The sequence below is a fragment of the Gossypium raimondii genome, chromosome 7 (assembly GCF_025698545.1).
Source record: "Gossypium raimondii isolate GPD5lz chromosome 7, ASM2569854v1, whole genome shotgun sequence".
NCBI lineage: Eukaryota > Viridiplantae > Streptophyta > Magnoliopsida > Malvales > Malvaceae > Gossypium > Gossypium raimondii.
In genome coordinates this window covers 49,697,483-49,711,532 of record NC_068571.1, presented here as the reverse complement: position 1 = coordinate 49,711,532, position 14,050 = coordinate 49,697,483, and the positions used below count along the sequence as shown (strand labels likewise).

The window sequence follows — 14,050 nt, the reverse complement described above, 5'->3', positions numbered from 1 at the left end:
TTTTTTGCTCCATCTATAAGAACTAATTTGTTAATTTTTTAAGTAGAGGGTAAAAATAAATCCGACTCTGATACAAAGGCTTCTATCATATTTTTTAAAAATTTATAGTATTTTAAAAATTATTTTTATTTTAAATTATTTCAATAAAAAAACTTAAAGAGCACACTATTTCACCCTTTTTTTTTAAAACCCCACTTGAATGAGAAAGGTCAATAATCCTGAAGTTATATCCATTGCTTTATTGTGGAATTGTAGATAAGCCAATGCATGAATTTGTAGGAGAAAGATAAAAAAGGAAGAGAACCCCACACTGCGACGACTTTGTTACATAAAAGACCTTCAACCATGTTTTGTCCCCCAATTAGGGAAAACCATCTTTCAACATCTCCACCCTCACCTCATCTATTAAAGCATCATAATTTCCCCACCTTGGTGCTCACAATAATTCTTTGAAGTGTTAAAATCACCCAAACTTATTCCCATTCAATCACACCCTACTTCATATCCATGTTTACTATACAGGAAGAGGAAGACTTTTTTGTAGAAAATAAAAAGCCGATAAGATCAAAGCAGAATATTGGGTTTCTTTTCTGTTGTATAGTTTTTATTCCTACAGCTATGTTCAAGTTGAAATCCACAAACTTTGTTGCAGTTCTACACCATCAATCAGTTTTCACTAACATTTTCCACCAGAAAACCTGCAGCAGCCTTTAATTTTTTTCTTTTTTGTGGTTTTCATTCAACAAAGTGGCCTATGATTTTCTTTCTCCTCTGCTTTATTTCCACTTCTCTTTTTGAACTATGGTAACATTTTTTTTCCAAGTGATGGCAATGTCATGTAAGCCATAGGTCAAGCTACCTACAGTTTAGGTACATGACCACAAGTTCACACTCCCTCTGATAGTTTTCATGTAAAAATGGTATTTTTTTTTTATACAATGCCTATGATAAAGGTGTTTTAGCACGCTCGTAACTACGACTTTCTACACTAACAAACAATACTGATGTCAACTGATACTTACTCTTGAATCAAACATCCAAATGCAATTAAATGGTTTTCTATTATGCTAAGCTATCTGTTTGGAAGTATCTAAAGATTGTGAGGAATAGTTGCAAGTGTCAGTTTAGATGACCTGAAAACAATATAAGCAAAGGAAAAACGATATCCCCAACTCAAAACAATGGCATAATAGGCTGCTGAAAGAGTAAAATGACTGACGATATTTTAGTCACCTAATTAAGTCCAACTGTGAGGTGTCTTTGCAAAGGGAAAATTCTTACATGCAAACCTTAAATATAGAAGGAAAGTGGCCACCCGTCTAAATAACAATCAATTGATACAGGAGGTAGCGCAGCTGCTTTTCCCTCTCATAAGGGACATGTATTGTATCATCCCATCAATCCTTATTTGGTGAAATGGATGACACCTTTATTAAAAAAGAAATTGATGGTCCTAGGGAACACCCTGGCTTCAATCTACATCTACTATCATATTAAATGGTTACAATAATAATTATCGACATTGTTATAGCCTACCAAGTATAACACATGCCACCACAAAAGATATTTGTAGACAACCTTTCACTTATCTCCCAACCTACAATATTTGGCATATTATTCATCTATAAGTACCCGTATAGTTCGCCTATCACCCGATTGGCCGTTGGGTGACCAACCACTCAGGCACCTCATCCTCCACACCACCCACTTTTAGTTGGTACACACTCACCTCCAAAGAGAGGACCACCAAAGGACCACTAGGCGTAATAATCTCGTACTACCTTAATCATCAAGGGAATGTCAGGATAGTACCATGCATGAGGACAACCCATGTATAATGTACTTAACACTTGGTCGACCGCATGATCTATATATACTAAATTTGTTGGTGACATGACCTCATTGAACACAGGATCTTTTTCTCTATAAATACTCTATAGAATAATAAAGGAGGAATCGATCATTTAACCTTTTAGCAACCTTAAGCACTCAACCTCTTTTTCTACAGTCTCCTCCTCACTTACCTCTTTTATCATCTTTTTAGGTGAATCAACTTTCCTTATACCCATCTTTTACTCTTTATCTCCTTCCTTATTAACACTGATATCAACAAACATGTTACATTATTATTATTTCATTAACATATTACTTAATATTCATTTGGATTTTCAATAAAAAAGTTTACCTTCTCACTGTATTTTCTATGGTGATCCACAATCAATAATCAAATGTTCACTAAGATTTAAAAATCGAAGCTACCTACCCAGTAAAAGAAGAAACAATATATATGCTGTAAAGATGTATCTTAACTGACTAGTCGGGAAAGAGAATGAATAGAAAGCATGCATATAATAAACTATAATATGGATGTGACAGCTATGTGTGGCTATCATAATCTAATCACTGTGATATTATCTTTTAGATCTACTAGGCATGGCCTATTATATTGATCATCATCTTCAGACTAGATCCTAAACTGACCAAAACGCCACAGGAATTTTCTATTCATTTATCACTTTTTATTTTTTTTCAATTGTTGAGAAGTAATTTCTCAAGGTAGCGTTTAATAATTTTGATTTAAATTAAGTTGTAAATTATTTTAATGTAATATTTATGATTATTTTTCAAATTTATTGATGTATTATTAACCTATTTAGTAGTAATTTGAGATTTTTGAAATTTTTCTAGATTTGATAAATTCATATTTTTATATTTAAATCATAACGAATTTCAATTCAAAATAAATACTCTTGAATATATTTTGAACTTATTTCAAAGAATTTTTTTATAAGAATGCGCAAAGTCTAAAACCAATGAAACATCAATATGGGGTTCAACATTTACCCCACTGGTATCATCAGCGTCATTCAAGAGAATATTAGGGTGAGTTTGGATGGGTGGTAAGATGCAGTGCGTGTGTTTAGCTTATTTTTTGTTTCACGCTACAGTATCTAATCTCATAATCACCGTTATTTTTACATTAGCCACAGATAAATACACAGCCCATCCAAATTCACCATTATTCAGTTCAAAAGAAGCCTCCCAAGTATATGCATATTATAGTCAGCTGCTCCTCCCAATTCGGCCAAGAAATCGGCTGCTGCCCTCTCTACTCAACCGGCAAGGATTGTCAAGTATTTTGACACATACTCCTTACACTCTTCAAAAGTTAAATGTATCAGCTAAAATAAGGTAGTGTTTGATGTTTTTTCATATTATGATTCTAATAGAATGTAGTTTGTGAATGTTATTTTGCAATGCTTGGTATATATCAAAAGATATTGATTAAAATCTCAAAAAAATGATATTATTATATTTGGTTCACGAAGTACTTTCTTAAAAATGTGACGATAATTTACTTAATTTAATTTTATTAAATAAAAACAATATTCATATATTTACTTTTTATAATAAACTTAATTCTTTGAAAATATTTAGATTAAATATTTAATAATAAAATTTAATTGAAAGTTTTTTAAAAATAAAATTAACTTAAACATTTTCAACATTTTCAACCTTAAGTGATAAGTAGATATATACATGCTTATCTTACTTAACCCTTTTTGTTGAAAATTTTTATTAATTAGAAAACTAATAAAATCATCAAATACATTCAATTAAAACTAAAAATTTTCATTTAAATAAAAATGTTATGATCATTAAATATTAAAATATATTTTAAAATTATTTCCCCAACAACCCTATTTTGAGAATTAAAAAACAACAAAAATGAATAAAAAATCCAGTTTGTGGAGCAGGTGTAGATGATGTGTAGTAGACTAACGTGGGGTGGTTCAACATGAACAAGAAAATCTCTCTTTTTATGTTTGTAAACTTAAAAATTAAAAGAAAAAAGTAAAGAAGTCTATTTGTTGGAATTGTGGAGGCGGTGAGACCCACAGTTTTTGATGTTGAATCTTTGTCCAATTCTTGGAAAATAATTTAGAAAGAAAACTCGCCAAAATCTTTGTCCTAAAACTATAAGACCTGTTCATACTTCAACTACGGGGCGACAGCTATTTTCCCATTTGTGATTTGGTGTTTAACATTTCTAGTCTTCTCCCGTAAGAACAGTCCCACCTCCACCAACACCAAAGTGTCATCATTGAACCCTCATGTTTCTCTCCTCCTTTTTATGTTATCACCTTTGCTTTTCTTCCTTTCTTTTGGCGTTTGAATACACTCTTGTGCTTGGTAGGCTGTGCAATTGAGGTAAAATGGGCCCTCAACCCCACTCAAACATTTTAATGGTACTCCATTTCGTCTTTCACTGCTCTCTTTGACCCCATATTGTTTGCTCTCTCACTTTTTAATTTTTCTTTTTCTACTTTTAGCTCTTAATGCGCTAAACATAAGATTCTGAGGTTTCTGTTTTCTCCCTTTTGAAACCATCACTGGTTGTTTTATGGGGTTTTTGCATTCGGGATTTTGGTTTTAGACGTGGGTCTTGGTAACAATTTTGGATTTCTGAACTATGGGTTCACTTCTGTCTGCAAAATTTCCATCTTTTTTATATCCTTAAGGTTCAGGTCTTCAATTTAGATTCTCAATTCAAGCTGTGGATTTTGGAAAGATTAAAAGTCAGCCGCTGTGGATTTTGGTTTATGTTTGGTGGGTCAAAGAATGATGGTTGTGAGGTAGGGGGCTGGTGTCCTCGAAGTGGATTGTGGTGATTTTGGTGTTGGCTAGTTGTTGAAAGAGGAAAACATGGACAGAATGGTTCAACCTCCATTGGTAAGTTAATTAGTCCTTCCTTTTTCTGCCTTCTGTTCAATCATATTATCTGTTAGAAAAAAACGTTATTTCATGGTTTTATGGTGATGAGAGCTAAATGGTTTACAATTGTGATGCATCGTGTATGCCATAGTTGTGTTATAGATGGTTTACAAGTTCTTAGATGAGGTCTAACCTCAAAATTTATTCTCCTGTAGACTGAATTGTTATCTTATTGAAGGTATGATGTTTCATGTGCGAGCATATGTGTAGATGAGAAGTACCATGAGGTGGTCAAACTGCATTTTGCTCCCTTTATTAAAAAAATGGCAAATTTCTCCTTATATTTAGATCAAAGAGTTTGTTAAAATTTTCACCTTTAAAAATTGATCCCTGCATGTCGACATAGGCTACACGTGGACGTGTAGCTGTTTGGTTATTCCATCAACTAAGCCAGTTTTTAACTGTATAAATGGATGAAATTTTTAACAAAAGAACCAGTTTGCTTTTTTATCCACCATACACAGCGAATTTGTCCATTTTTTAAGTAAAGGGAGCAAAATCCAATCTGACTTCTAGTATAAGGGCATCAATAGTATTTTAAGCCATAATAACATTAGAAATGTACTTAGAAACATGTTTCCCGGACTTACATCTTTCATGACTATCTCCTAAACTTTTTTCAAACTTAAAAGTTGGTTTTCTGAATCCTTAAGCACTTAAAATGTCAAAGCCAAAGAGTTGACCAACTCAAGGAGGAGTTTTGAGTTCAAATGATTGTAATAGAGACCGAGTTGCTATCTGTACGATCCAGTTTTAGTTATGAAAGTACATTAGTGTCCACAAAGTTGAAAATCTGTTTTCTTTCAACTCGTTATTTGGCAGTTTAGAGCATTGTATCAATTTCTGGTTCCCTCTTTGGGTAGTATTGTTTCATGCAAATTCATCATACAAGTTAGACATCTCTGCTCAAGATGTTAATCTTTGCTTGTATGCTGGCATATAGATTTAACATAAAAGATGATATCATAACATAGAAAGTCGCGCATTATTTGCCAGATTATACATGCTAGAACAGTTCTCTCTCATCAGAGATAAGTGATATCAGTGGCACCTCGTGGCATGGTTTCCATGTTTTTGTTGATTCTGACACTGACCTACTGCATCTTACAAGCTTCCTGTACCTATAGCAAGACAATATTAGGGAAGAAAAAACTGTTCATCCATTGTGAATGTTTTTGGCAGGTTGATACAACAGCCTGTTTATGTAGAGTAGATGCTGGACTCAAAACTGTTGCTGGAGCAAAAAAATACGTACCACGTACAAAGCTGTGTCTCCAACCCAGTATTAAACCGTCCATTCATCCAACAAGAAACAAGGCAGCACGTAGTAATAGGAGCTGTTACCAATCTCCTCTGCTCCCAGGACTCCCCGATGATCTTGCTATCGCTTGCCTAGTAAGGGTTCCCCGAGTTGAGCACAGGAAGTTACGTGTGGTCTGCAAAAGGTGGTATAGACTTCTATCTGGTAACTTCTTTTATTCACTCCGAAAGAGCCTTGGAATTGCAGAAGAATGGATTTACATCATTAAGAGAGATCGAGAGGGAAAAATTTCTTGGCATGCCTTTGATCCTGTATACCAGCTCTGGCAGCCACTCCCTCCAGTCCCTAAGGAATATTCTGAAGCCCTTGGGTTTGGATGTGCCGTCCTTAGTGGTTGTCACCTTTATCTGTTTGGTGGTAAGGATCTATTAAAGGGATCGATGAGACGAGTCATATTTTATAGTGCCAGGACAAATAAATGGCACCGTGCTCCAGATATGCTTCGTCGAAGGCATTTTTTCGGTTCATGTGTGATAAAGAATCGCTTGTATGTTGCTGGTGGAGAGAATGAGGGAGTGCATCGGTCATTGAGATCAGCTGAAGTTTACGATCCCAACAAGAATAGATGGTCATTTATTTCAGATATGAGCACTGCAATGGTGCCCTTCATTGGGGTTGTATATGAGGATAAGTGGTTTTTGAAGGGACTTGGACCTCACCGGCAAGTGATGAGTGAGATCTACCAACCCGAAACAGACAGCTGGTACCCTTTCTATAATGGAATGGTTGCAGGCTGGAGGAACCCCTGTGCTTCCTTAAATGGGCAGCTCTATGCCTTGGATTGTAAGGATGGTTGTAAGTTGAGGGTTTATGATGAAGTGGGTGATTCTTGGAGTAAGCATATTGACAGTAAGATACACTTGGGCAATTCTCGGGCTCTGGAGGCGGCAGCGCTTGTTCCACTTAATGGAAAACTTTGCATCATTCGAAATAATATGAGTATATCTCTGGTTGACGTTTCCAAGTCCAATGATCTGAAGGGATCTACTGCTCAACATTTATGGGAAACTATAGCAGGGAAAGGTCAGTTCAAAACCTTGGTTACGAATCTTTGGTCTAGCCTTGCCGGCAGGAACCGGCTGAAAAGCCACATTGTTCACTGCCAGGTTCTCCAAGCATAGCGCGACCGTAATGTTTTCCACTCATGCCTTGAGGTATCTCTTGAATATGATGGGGGTTGAAGCGCCAACAGCTTGGCCAGGTTGATGCTTCTCATGTTGTCGGAATTTCTGTTTTTGCTAGATTGCTAGGGTTACAAATATTTATATGATACACAGTTGTTAAATATAGAAAATTGAAAATGCTTGTTTAAATATTCCTTAGCTCTTCAAATGACTGCGAATTTGGTTTTGCCGTATTAAGGATTGGCTATGTTGTTGTAACTTAAACCTCCATTTATAGCTTGAGATAACCTCTGTCAAATGATCACATTAGTAACTCTTCCAATGAGCCAGTTTGAGCTTTGCTGTCACCGTAAGAGGAGGCAGGAAGACTAAGCTACTTCACGAGACATTAATTATCAGTCCATTGAACTCGAGCAATCAATCAGAATGGAAGTCAAAAAAATTCCTTACCCAAATTTCTTATCTAACTCGATATTGAAATACGTTGTGATAAAAACCGTGAGAAAATACCAAATGTAGATATCATAGAGAGCATGATCATCAAAAACTAAAAGATACATCTAGGACAGTCACCTGCCCTGCTAAAACCGGGGTGACCCCGAAATTGCTTTATTCTTTCGATCTTGTTTTTTAGCTTCCTTCTCATAAAGGTATACAAATTAGGGAAGAATATTTTACAAGAATACCAACACACACGGAATCAAAATACTCAAAACATGCAAATCCATGACATACAGAAACTGGCTATTCGTGCGAACGCTATCAGAGTCTTATGCTTTTCCAGAACCAGATATGTGAGATTTTGCAAGGTAGAAACACATTCTCTTCTGCTTCTTATACTCATTGTACCGCAAGAAGTAATACCCGAGATAATCAAAATCGATGGGTGACATCCTTGCCTATGATTAGCAGAAAAAAATGACGAGACTCAGATGAATGTCATGGTTTCTGGGGCATGAAAAACATAGATAGGGAATGAAGATACCTGGATTAAGGCCCATAACGCCCAATATAAATGTGAAGCTAACATGAACGTATTAGTCTCCACATACAGAGCTTCAAGGTCTTTTTCTGATACCTGTTGTGGTTAACACAATATAAGGTACTAGTTTCAAATCTAATTATCTAAATATATCTAGAGTACAAAAGGCTCTTTAAAGGCCAATATGTTACCAAGATCAATTTCTAGCAATATTCAATGTGTTTTTCATAGTTTCAACATGCAAGTCTTGAATGATAAGCATGTGATTGTTTGAACACATGCAGATAAAAAGTTAAAGGATTCCAAGTTCTGATTCTAAGACCATTCTAATATAATAATGGATAAAATTTACCTCAATATGTAGTATTACAAGTGCCAACAGTAAGATCAGTCATAAGACTCTAATAGATTCATTCTATTATCCCATCTAGGATACATGCAGTTTCCAGTACTCATCTTAAGACGCAACAATAAGTTCCAATTAACATTCACACCAGATAATAGGAAGCATTAGCTCCTATTAATTGTGAGATAAAATAAGTAAATAAACCCTCCATATCCATCAAATAATGCACATAGAATTTACTCGATCATTGTTAATAGCTAAGTTGTTACAGACTAGCAACGTATTTTATCTCAGGGGCAATCTTGTCAAACTCGAAATATCATTGTTGAAACCAAAATGCACAAATCAGATATCCTTACCTCGTATGGTTTTTCAGGTTCTAAATAATGCCTGAAAAAATGATATTGTTCATCTTTACTCGGATACCTGCATTTACACCATGTTCAATAATCAGTAGGTAGGTGCCAATCTGTTCAAGAACTCATCATTGTTGCACAAGAAAACACAAGAGAATTGCAATTCAAATAGAGAAGAAACATACAAGCTATAGTCACAGTCATAGCCAGCATATTCATTGAAGTGATTTCCAATGTCAAAGCCTCTGTAATTGTAAGATCCATACTCAAAGTCTATCAAGTAGAGCTTTTCTGGACATTAACGAGGTAAACAGTTAACACACAAGACATTGGAAGAATTTATAGGTAAGCAGGAAAAATATTCTTTATTCCATCCAGTAATTAGGCACCAACACAATATCACATTTTTCTGCCTTTAGGTTACAGGTTTCATGATTCATTGAATGATGCCTTATCTTTGAGAAAAGCCCCTGCGTACTAGATCTCATATCAACATGGGAATGTTCTCAAATCTACATGCAACGGTGTTTTGTTTTTAAGAATGTTATGCAATAATTTATAGATATTCTTATTCCTTCACATGTCTAACCAGCAGTGTTGGTTCACTTTCACTACATAAATTTGCTTATCTACGGATTGTATCAAGAGCAACAGTCAAACCCAATATCAGCAACCAGAAATTGCTTTGGATAAAGACACTGCACTGCACCCATACGGACATCTATGCTTAATCCAACCGAGTTTCCTATTGAAACTAAGTATTCTCATATCTACCACCCCAACATCCAACCGAGCTTCCTGTTGAAATTAAGTATTCTCATATCTACCACCCCAAAGTGTTCTATCTTTAAAAACTATCATGCAACAGTTTATAGATATCATTTATGTTATGCCTAACAAGCAGCATTGGTTCACTTGTCACTACTGATAATATGTTTATCTATGGATTGTAAAAAAGGGCAAAAACCAAATCCATTATCAACATATGGAAATTTTCTAGAGACAAGGACACTACACTCATCTTGAAATATAGGTGTTAAAAAGGGTGCACATCCATGTAGAATGAAAAATGTGAATACAGCAAAGAGGAGCTTCTTTGAGAGTCAACAGAGCAAGAAGATGGCAGTTTAGCAAAGTGAACAAACTCAAATTATAAGTTTACATACCTTGTTCCTCATTATGCATCAAATTTCCAGAAAGCAAATCATTGTGAGCAAACACCACTGGAGAATTGAGAAGGGTTGTCAGTTCCTGGTCCATCACCAGGACACACTCTCATAAACAGGGGTAAAGTTCTTGATATTGAATCAAACATATAATCAGAAATCAAAAACAAAATAGGATCTGAGAAAGCGTTTGCCGAGCCAATAAACACATAGCACCTTCCCTTCATCAGCACCAGATGAATCAACCAAATATAAAAAGAGATCTTACCTTCAGCTCTGTAACTTCCTTATGCACTTCCTTGAACGAAATTGTCTCATATGTCCTTTGTTTATCAGTATCTTCAAACTGGAGAGTAGATGCTGCAAAAGAAGGTCTCATGCATTAGACATGCATCTAGTACTGCTAGGTAATAATCTTGAGAAGAAAGAAACTAAATGAGCCCCAGCCCCCATGTTACTGATGACAATTGGCAGTAGCAGACTGTAACCAGTCAAAACTCCAGACAAGCAACACTCTTAAAATCCAAAATTTGAAAAATAAAAAATAAAAAGATAGATATTGAGGCAACTGCAACTGCAAGACAGTCCATTTCGATTTTTATGGAAAAAAAAACATTGTGTAAAAGAAGTCGGTTCTCAAACCTTTCTCAAAGAACTTGAAGATGTCAACCCATAGCTGAGGTTCTTTAGAACCTGGAATTTCCACTTGATGGAATCTTCGAAGTTGCTTCGCGATTTCAGAAACCAGCTTTGGCTTTCTCATATCTGGCAAGGGGAAAATAGGTAAAAAGTATATTAGCACGCAGCTTGCGGGCCGAACAATACCTTCAGTTAAAATAACAATTGTCAGTATTAAAGGTAGAAATTAGTTGCCACAGAAGTCAATGCCTTGTAGACTATTTAAGCATACCACCTAGGCCAAATATCTATAATACCGTAAAAGCTTCAAGAGGCAGAGAACTTTATTACTGATGCCGCCAGCACAGAACATGAGACTAAGATGCTCGAAGGCATAAACCCTCTCAAATAACTGATGTCTTAAGAACACAACTTCATGTGACAGTCCTACTCCCGGAGTTTATCTCTCTGATGCTTACCTGCTGGAGTTAAGGTACGTGCATTTATAAAAGATTGTACCATCCCATTTCCAAATACACCAAGCAACTTGGCACCAAATCCTGCAGCTGAGAGGTATTTGATCGCCTAAAACACAATATGAAGATACAAGTTTATAATGGAATGAAAAGGTCGTCAAACAGAAAGGTGTTAACGGAACCAATAGATAAAAACGTTGGATGAATCATAACTAGCAACAATTTAGTTTAGAAGAACACCAAAAGACATACAAAACCATCATTTGAATTACCGTTGTACTTGAAATTATTAGCATATCCTTGACCCACCCTGATACATGCATGTAAGCAAAACATTTCAAAAGAAATCATAATAAGCAGTTCCTTTGGGTAAGATTAGATTACTTCTCCATTAAGTCATTAACAACTTAGTTGACTAAAACACTTCCAGAGAAGATTCAGAGTTCAGACCCAGGAAACACAACAATGACGAGTTTTACGTTAATATTTAAGCAAGGTTTTAGCACTTTAATATAATACCAACCAAAACCAATTAGCTAAATTAGCGATTATCCCTAAGGAAGATTTTCTACAGATAATTAGTAGCGAAAAGCATCGGAGAATACCCGTAACTCACGTTCCCGATTGATGACATATTCAGTGTTGGGTCCATACAATCTAACTGTTACAGACACATATTCTCCATTTTCTTCCTTGACAGAAACCTTCAGCACTGCATTAAATTGTTCGTGATTAGCGAATAAACTGCCACAAAATCGAACAAAAGCAGCAAACAGAACCAGAAAATATAATGTATAAAAAAAACATCAAAAGGCAACCAACCCAAACGACGGTTTTGCAGCCTCGGAATACGGACCTTTTTTTCCTTCTTATTCTTTTTGAGTTTTTACTTTTCCAATTTAAAACGCAATTACTTATGTTTACTGTTTGGTTGGAAAATCCGATCTAATAAAAAATACATACTGCTAACAAATTAAGTCGCTACTCTACAGAGAGCAATAAGTTTTTTCCATGAAAGAATATAACAAACATCAAACAGCAAAGTGCTCACGAAGATTCGTGATGCCGCCTGATACAGTGTCAACGGAGAAGCAAGAATCGTTCAACTTAGCCCATTTCCGAAACAGATCCTTGCACAAGGCGCTGCAAAAGAAGTATAAAACCGAGCAAAATGTCATAAAAGTAAAACCAACACAAATTCGAATTTCCTGGCGTTTGAGCTGGTCGTACTTAGCTTAAATAGAATAAAACAAATATTGAAGATCCGAAAATATCAATACGAGAAGCAAGCCCTAAAATAAGCTAAGTTAACAGCTCGAAATGAAAAAAAAAACGAAAAACAGAGACGAGGAAAAAAAACGAACATGACGCGAGGGACCATAAGGGGAAAAGGAAGGGCGGTATCAACTGAGAGATTAGAGTGAAGGATTGAATGATCATCGAAGGTTGAATTGCCGTTGTGGCTTTGTTTAGCATGGTTTGCTTCCATGGCGGTCCAGATGTTCTTCGTTGCTCCCATTGGTGTACTTATTTTTTTATGCTAAGAGCTTATATTGAACAAGTGAGAACAAGTTTCGTTTCATAAAGGGTGGAATTATTAAGAAAATTAGGAAATGATGGTTTTTTTACTGAAAAGACGCTTATGGGCCTATATTTGGAATTTTGTGAATCAGGACACCTTAAAAAAATTCAAAAGTTAATGATTATATTTTATTTTATTAAATTTTGCCGAATTTTTATTTTAGTGATTAAAATATTTTAATTTTGATGTTTTATTCTTTAAAATTTATTATAAATAAAAATTTGAAAATATATTATAAAAACTTTCAATGAAATAGTTTTAAAATATAAATAAATTTTAATTGATTAAAATATTTAAAATATTTGAATTCAAAGTTTGAAAATATTGACCCGTGTTCGGGATCTACCCGATTAAACAATAAACAAGTAAAAATAATAGAAGAAATTGATAAATTGAACATACAAATTTAACGTAAAAAAATCTCTCCAAAGAGGATAAAAAATCACGGACAAAGATAATTTTACTATAATGGCAAAAGAACGAAGAGTACAAAAGAAAGAGATAAAACTAAACCTCGAAAACAAAGAACCTTTTAATGGTGTATTTTCTAAGGTTGTAAAAGAACATATTTATAATGTTAAATTCATAAGTCAACTAATAATAAAATAAGCTAGACTAATCATAGTTCGACTGAAACAAATAAACAGAGTTTAAGTGGGAAATTATCTTTCAAATTTGAATGAAATACGTGCCATACTCGACAAATCTCCACATTGACTCATATTTCCACAACACCATCTTTGCGAAAGCCCGCCACAGGCCTATCTTGAACCATGTAGGGAATTAATTGAGTTGAATATGTGCTCAAAAGTTGGAAGACTTTTAACATTCGACTTGTGCATTGCCAAATCAAAACTAATCTGGGTCTGATTTTCACGAACACAGTGCCCTAACTTTTCAAAATCTGCATCCAAAAGAGAACCTCCATTCAATGAAACGGTCATACTTTTTTCCTTCCTATTACCAAGTTGTATCCGCTCCAAACGAGTTGACTTTGACTTCGCAACAGATGAGGGACGTTCAATTTTATAAATTTTAAAATTAGTAATGGTAAAATTACACATTGGCCCCCCAAAATAATAAAAATTTGATTTAATCATTTAAAAATTATAAAGATATAGTCTATTAAAATGGTGAAATTGTATTTTTACTATCATAAAAATATACAATTTACTTTCAGCCATCCCAAAAATTTTTCTTTGGCTTTGCCACTGTGTAGAACCTTCCAGAATATTAAGATTGTTGATCGTTTTACCTTTTAACAAAACAAGAGCCCCACGAGACACCTTAATGTCGTTCGACT

The 14,050-nt window shown here is 34.9% G+C and overlaps 2 protein-coding genes across 3 annotated transcripts; one reads left to right on the top strand and one right to left on the bottom strand.

Annotated features, from left to right (window-relative positions):
• The first annotated feature begins 3,990 nt into the window (after positions 1-3,990).
• LOC105777647 (F-box/kelch-repeat protein At1g55270) lies at positions 3,991-7,479 on the top strand. The gene is made up of 2 exons (XM_012601040.2): positions 3,991-4,734; positions 5,959-7,479. Exons 1-2 carry the CDS (start codon positions 4,708-4,710, stop codon positions 7,216-7,218), a joined length of 1,287 nt encoding a protein of 428 aa, XP_012456494.1. The 5' UTR covers positions 3,991-4,707; the 3' UTR covers positions 7,219-7,479.
• A 297-nt stretch (positions 7,480-7,776) lies between these two features.
• On the bottom strand, positions 7,777-12,738 carry LOC105777723 (probable ethanolamine kinase). Of its 2 annotated transcripts, XM_052633644.1 has the most exons (12): positions 12,530-12,738; positions 12,217-12,308; positions 11,782-11,877; positions 11,438-11,475; positions 11,169-11,274; positions 10,714-10,836; positions 10,340-10,431; positions 10,072-10,156; positions 9,091-9,196; positions 8,909-8,975; positions 8,207-8,299; positions 7,777-8,120 (listed from the first exon to the last, which is right to left on the bottom strand). In XM_052633644.1, the coding sequence occupies exons 1-12, from the start codon at positions 12,682-12,684 to the stop codon at positions 7,992-7,994; spliced, it is 1,182 nt and encodes a 393-aa protein (XP_052489604.1). In that variant the 5' UTR covers positions 12,685-12,738; the 3' UTR covers positions 7,777-7,991. The 2 variants fall into 2 exon arrangements, with proteins under 2 accessions (XP_052489604.1, XP_012456607.1); XM_012601153.2 differs by lacking the exon at positions 11,438-11,475 and having other exon boundaries at positions 11,771-11,877; positions 12,530-12,736.
• Positions 12,739-14,050: the final 1,312 nt, after the last annotated feature.

Excerpts from the sequence above, each read along its gene's own strand:
- LOC105777647 (XM_012601040.2), top strand. The coding sequence starts at position 4,708 with ATGGACAGAATGGTTCAACCTCCATTG. Across the intron at positions 4,735-5,958 it reads GAATGGTTCAACCTCCATTG|GTTGATACAACAGCCTGTTT; the intron begins GTAAGTTAATTA and ends TGTTTTTGGCAG.
- LOC105777723 (XM_052633644.1), bottom strand. The coding sequence starts at position 12,684 with ATGGGAGCAACGAAGAACATCTGGACCGCCATGGAAGCAAACCATGCT. Across the intron at positions 12,309-12,529 it reads CTTATGGTCCCTCGCGTCAT|CGCCTTGTGCAAGGATCTGT; the intron begins GTTCGTTTTTTT and ends CTTCTTTTGCAG. Across the intron at positions 8,121-8,206 it reads CGTTATGGGCCTTAATCCAG|GCAAGGATGTCACCCATCGA; the intron begins GTATCTTCATTC and ends TGCTAATCATAG.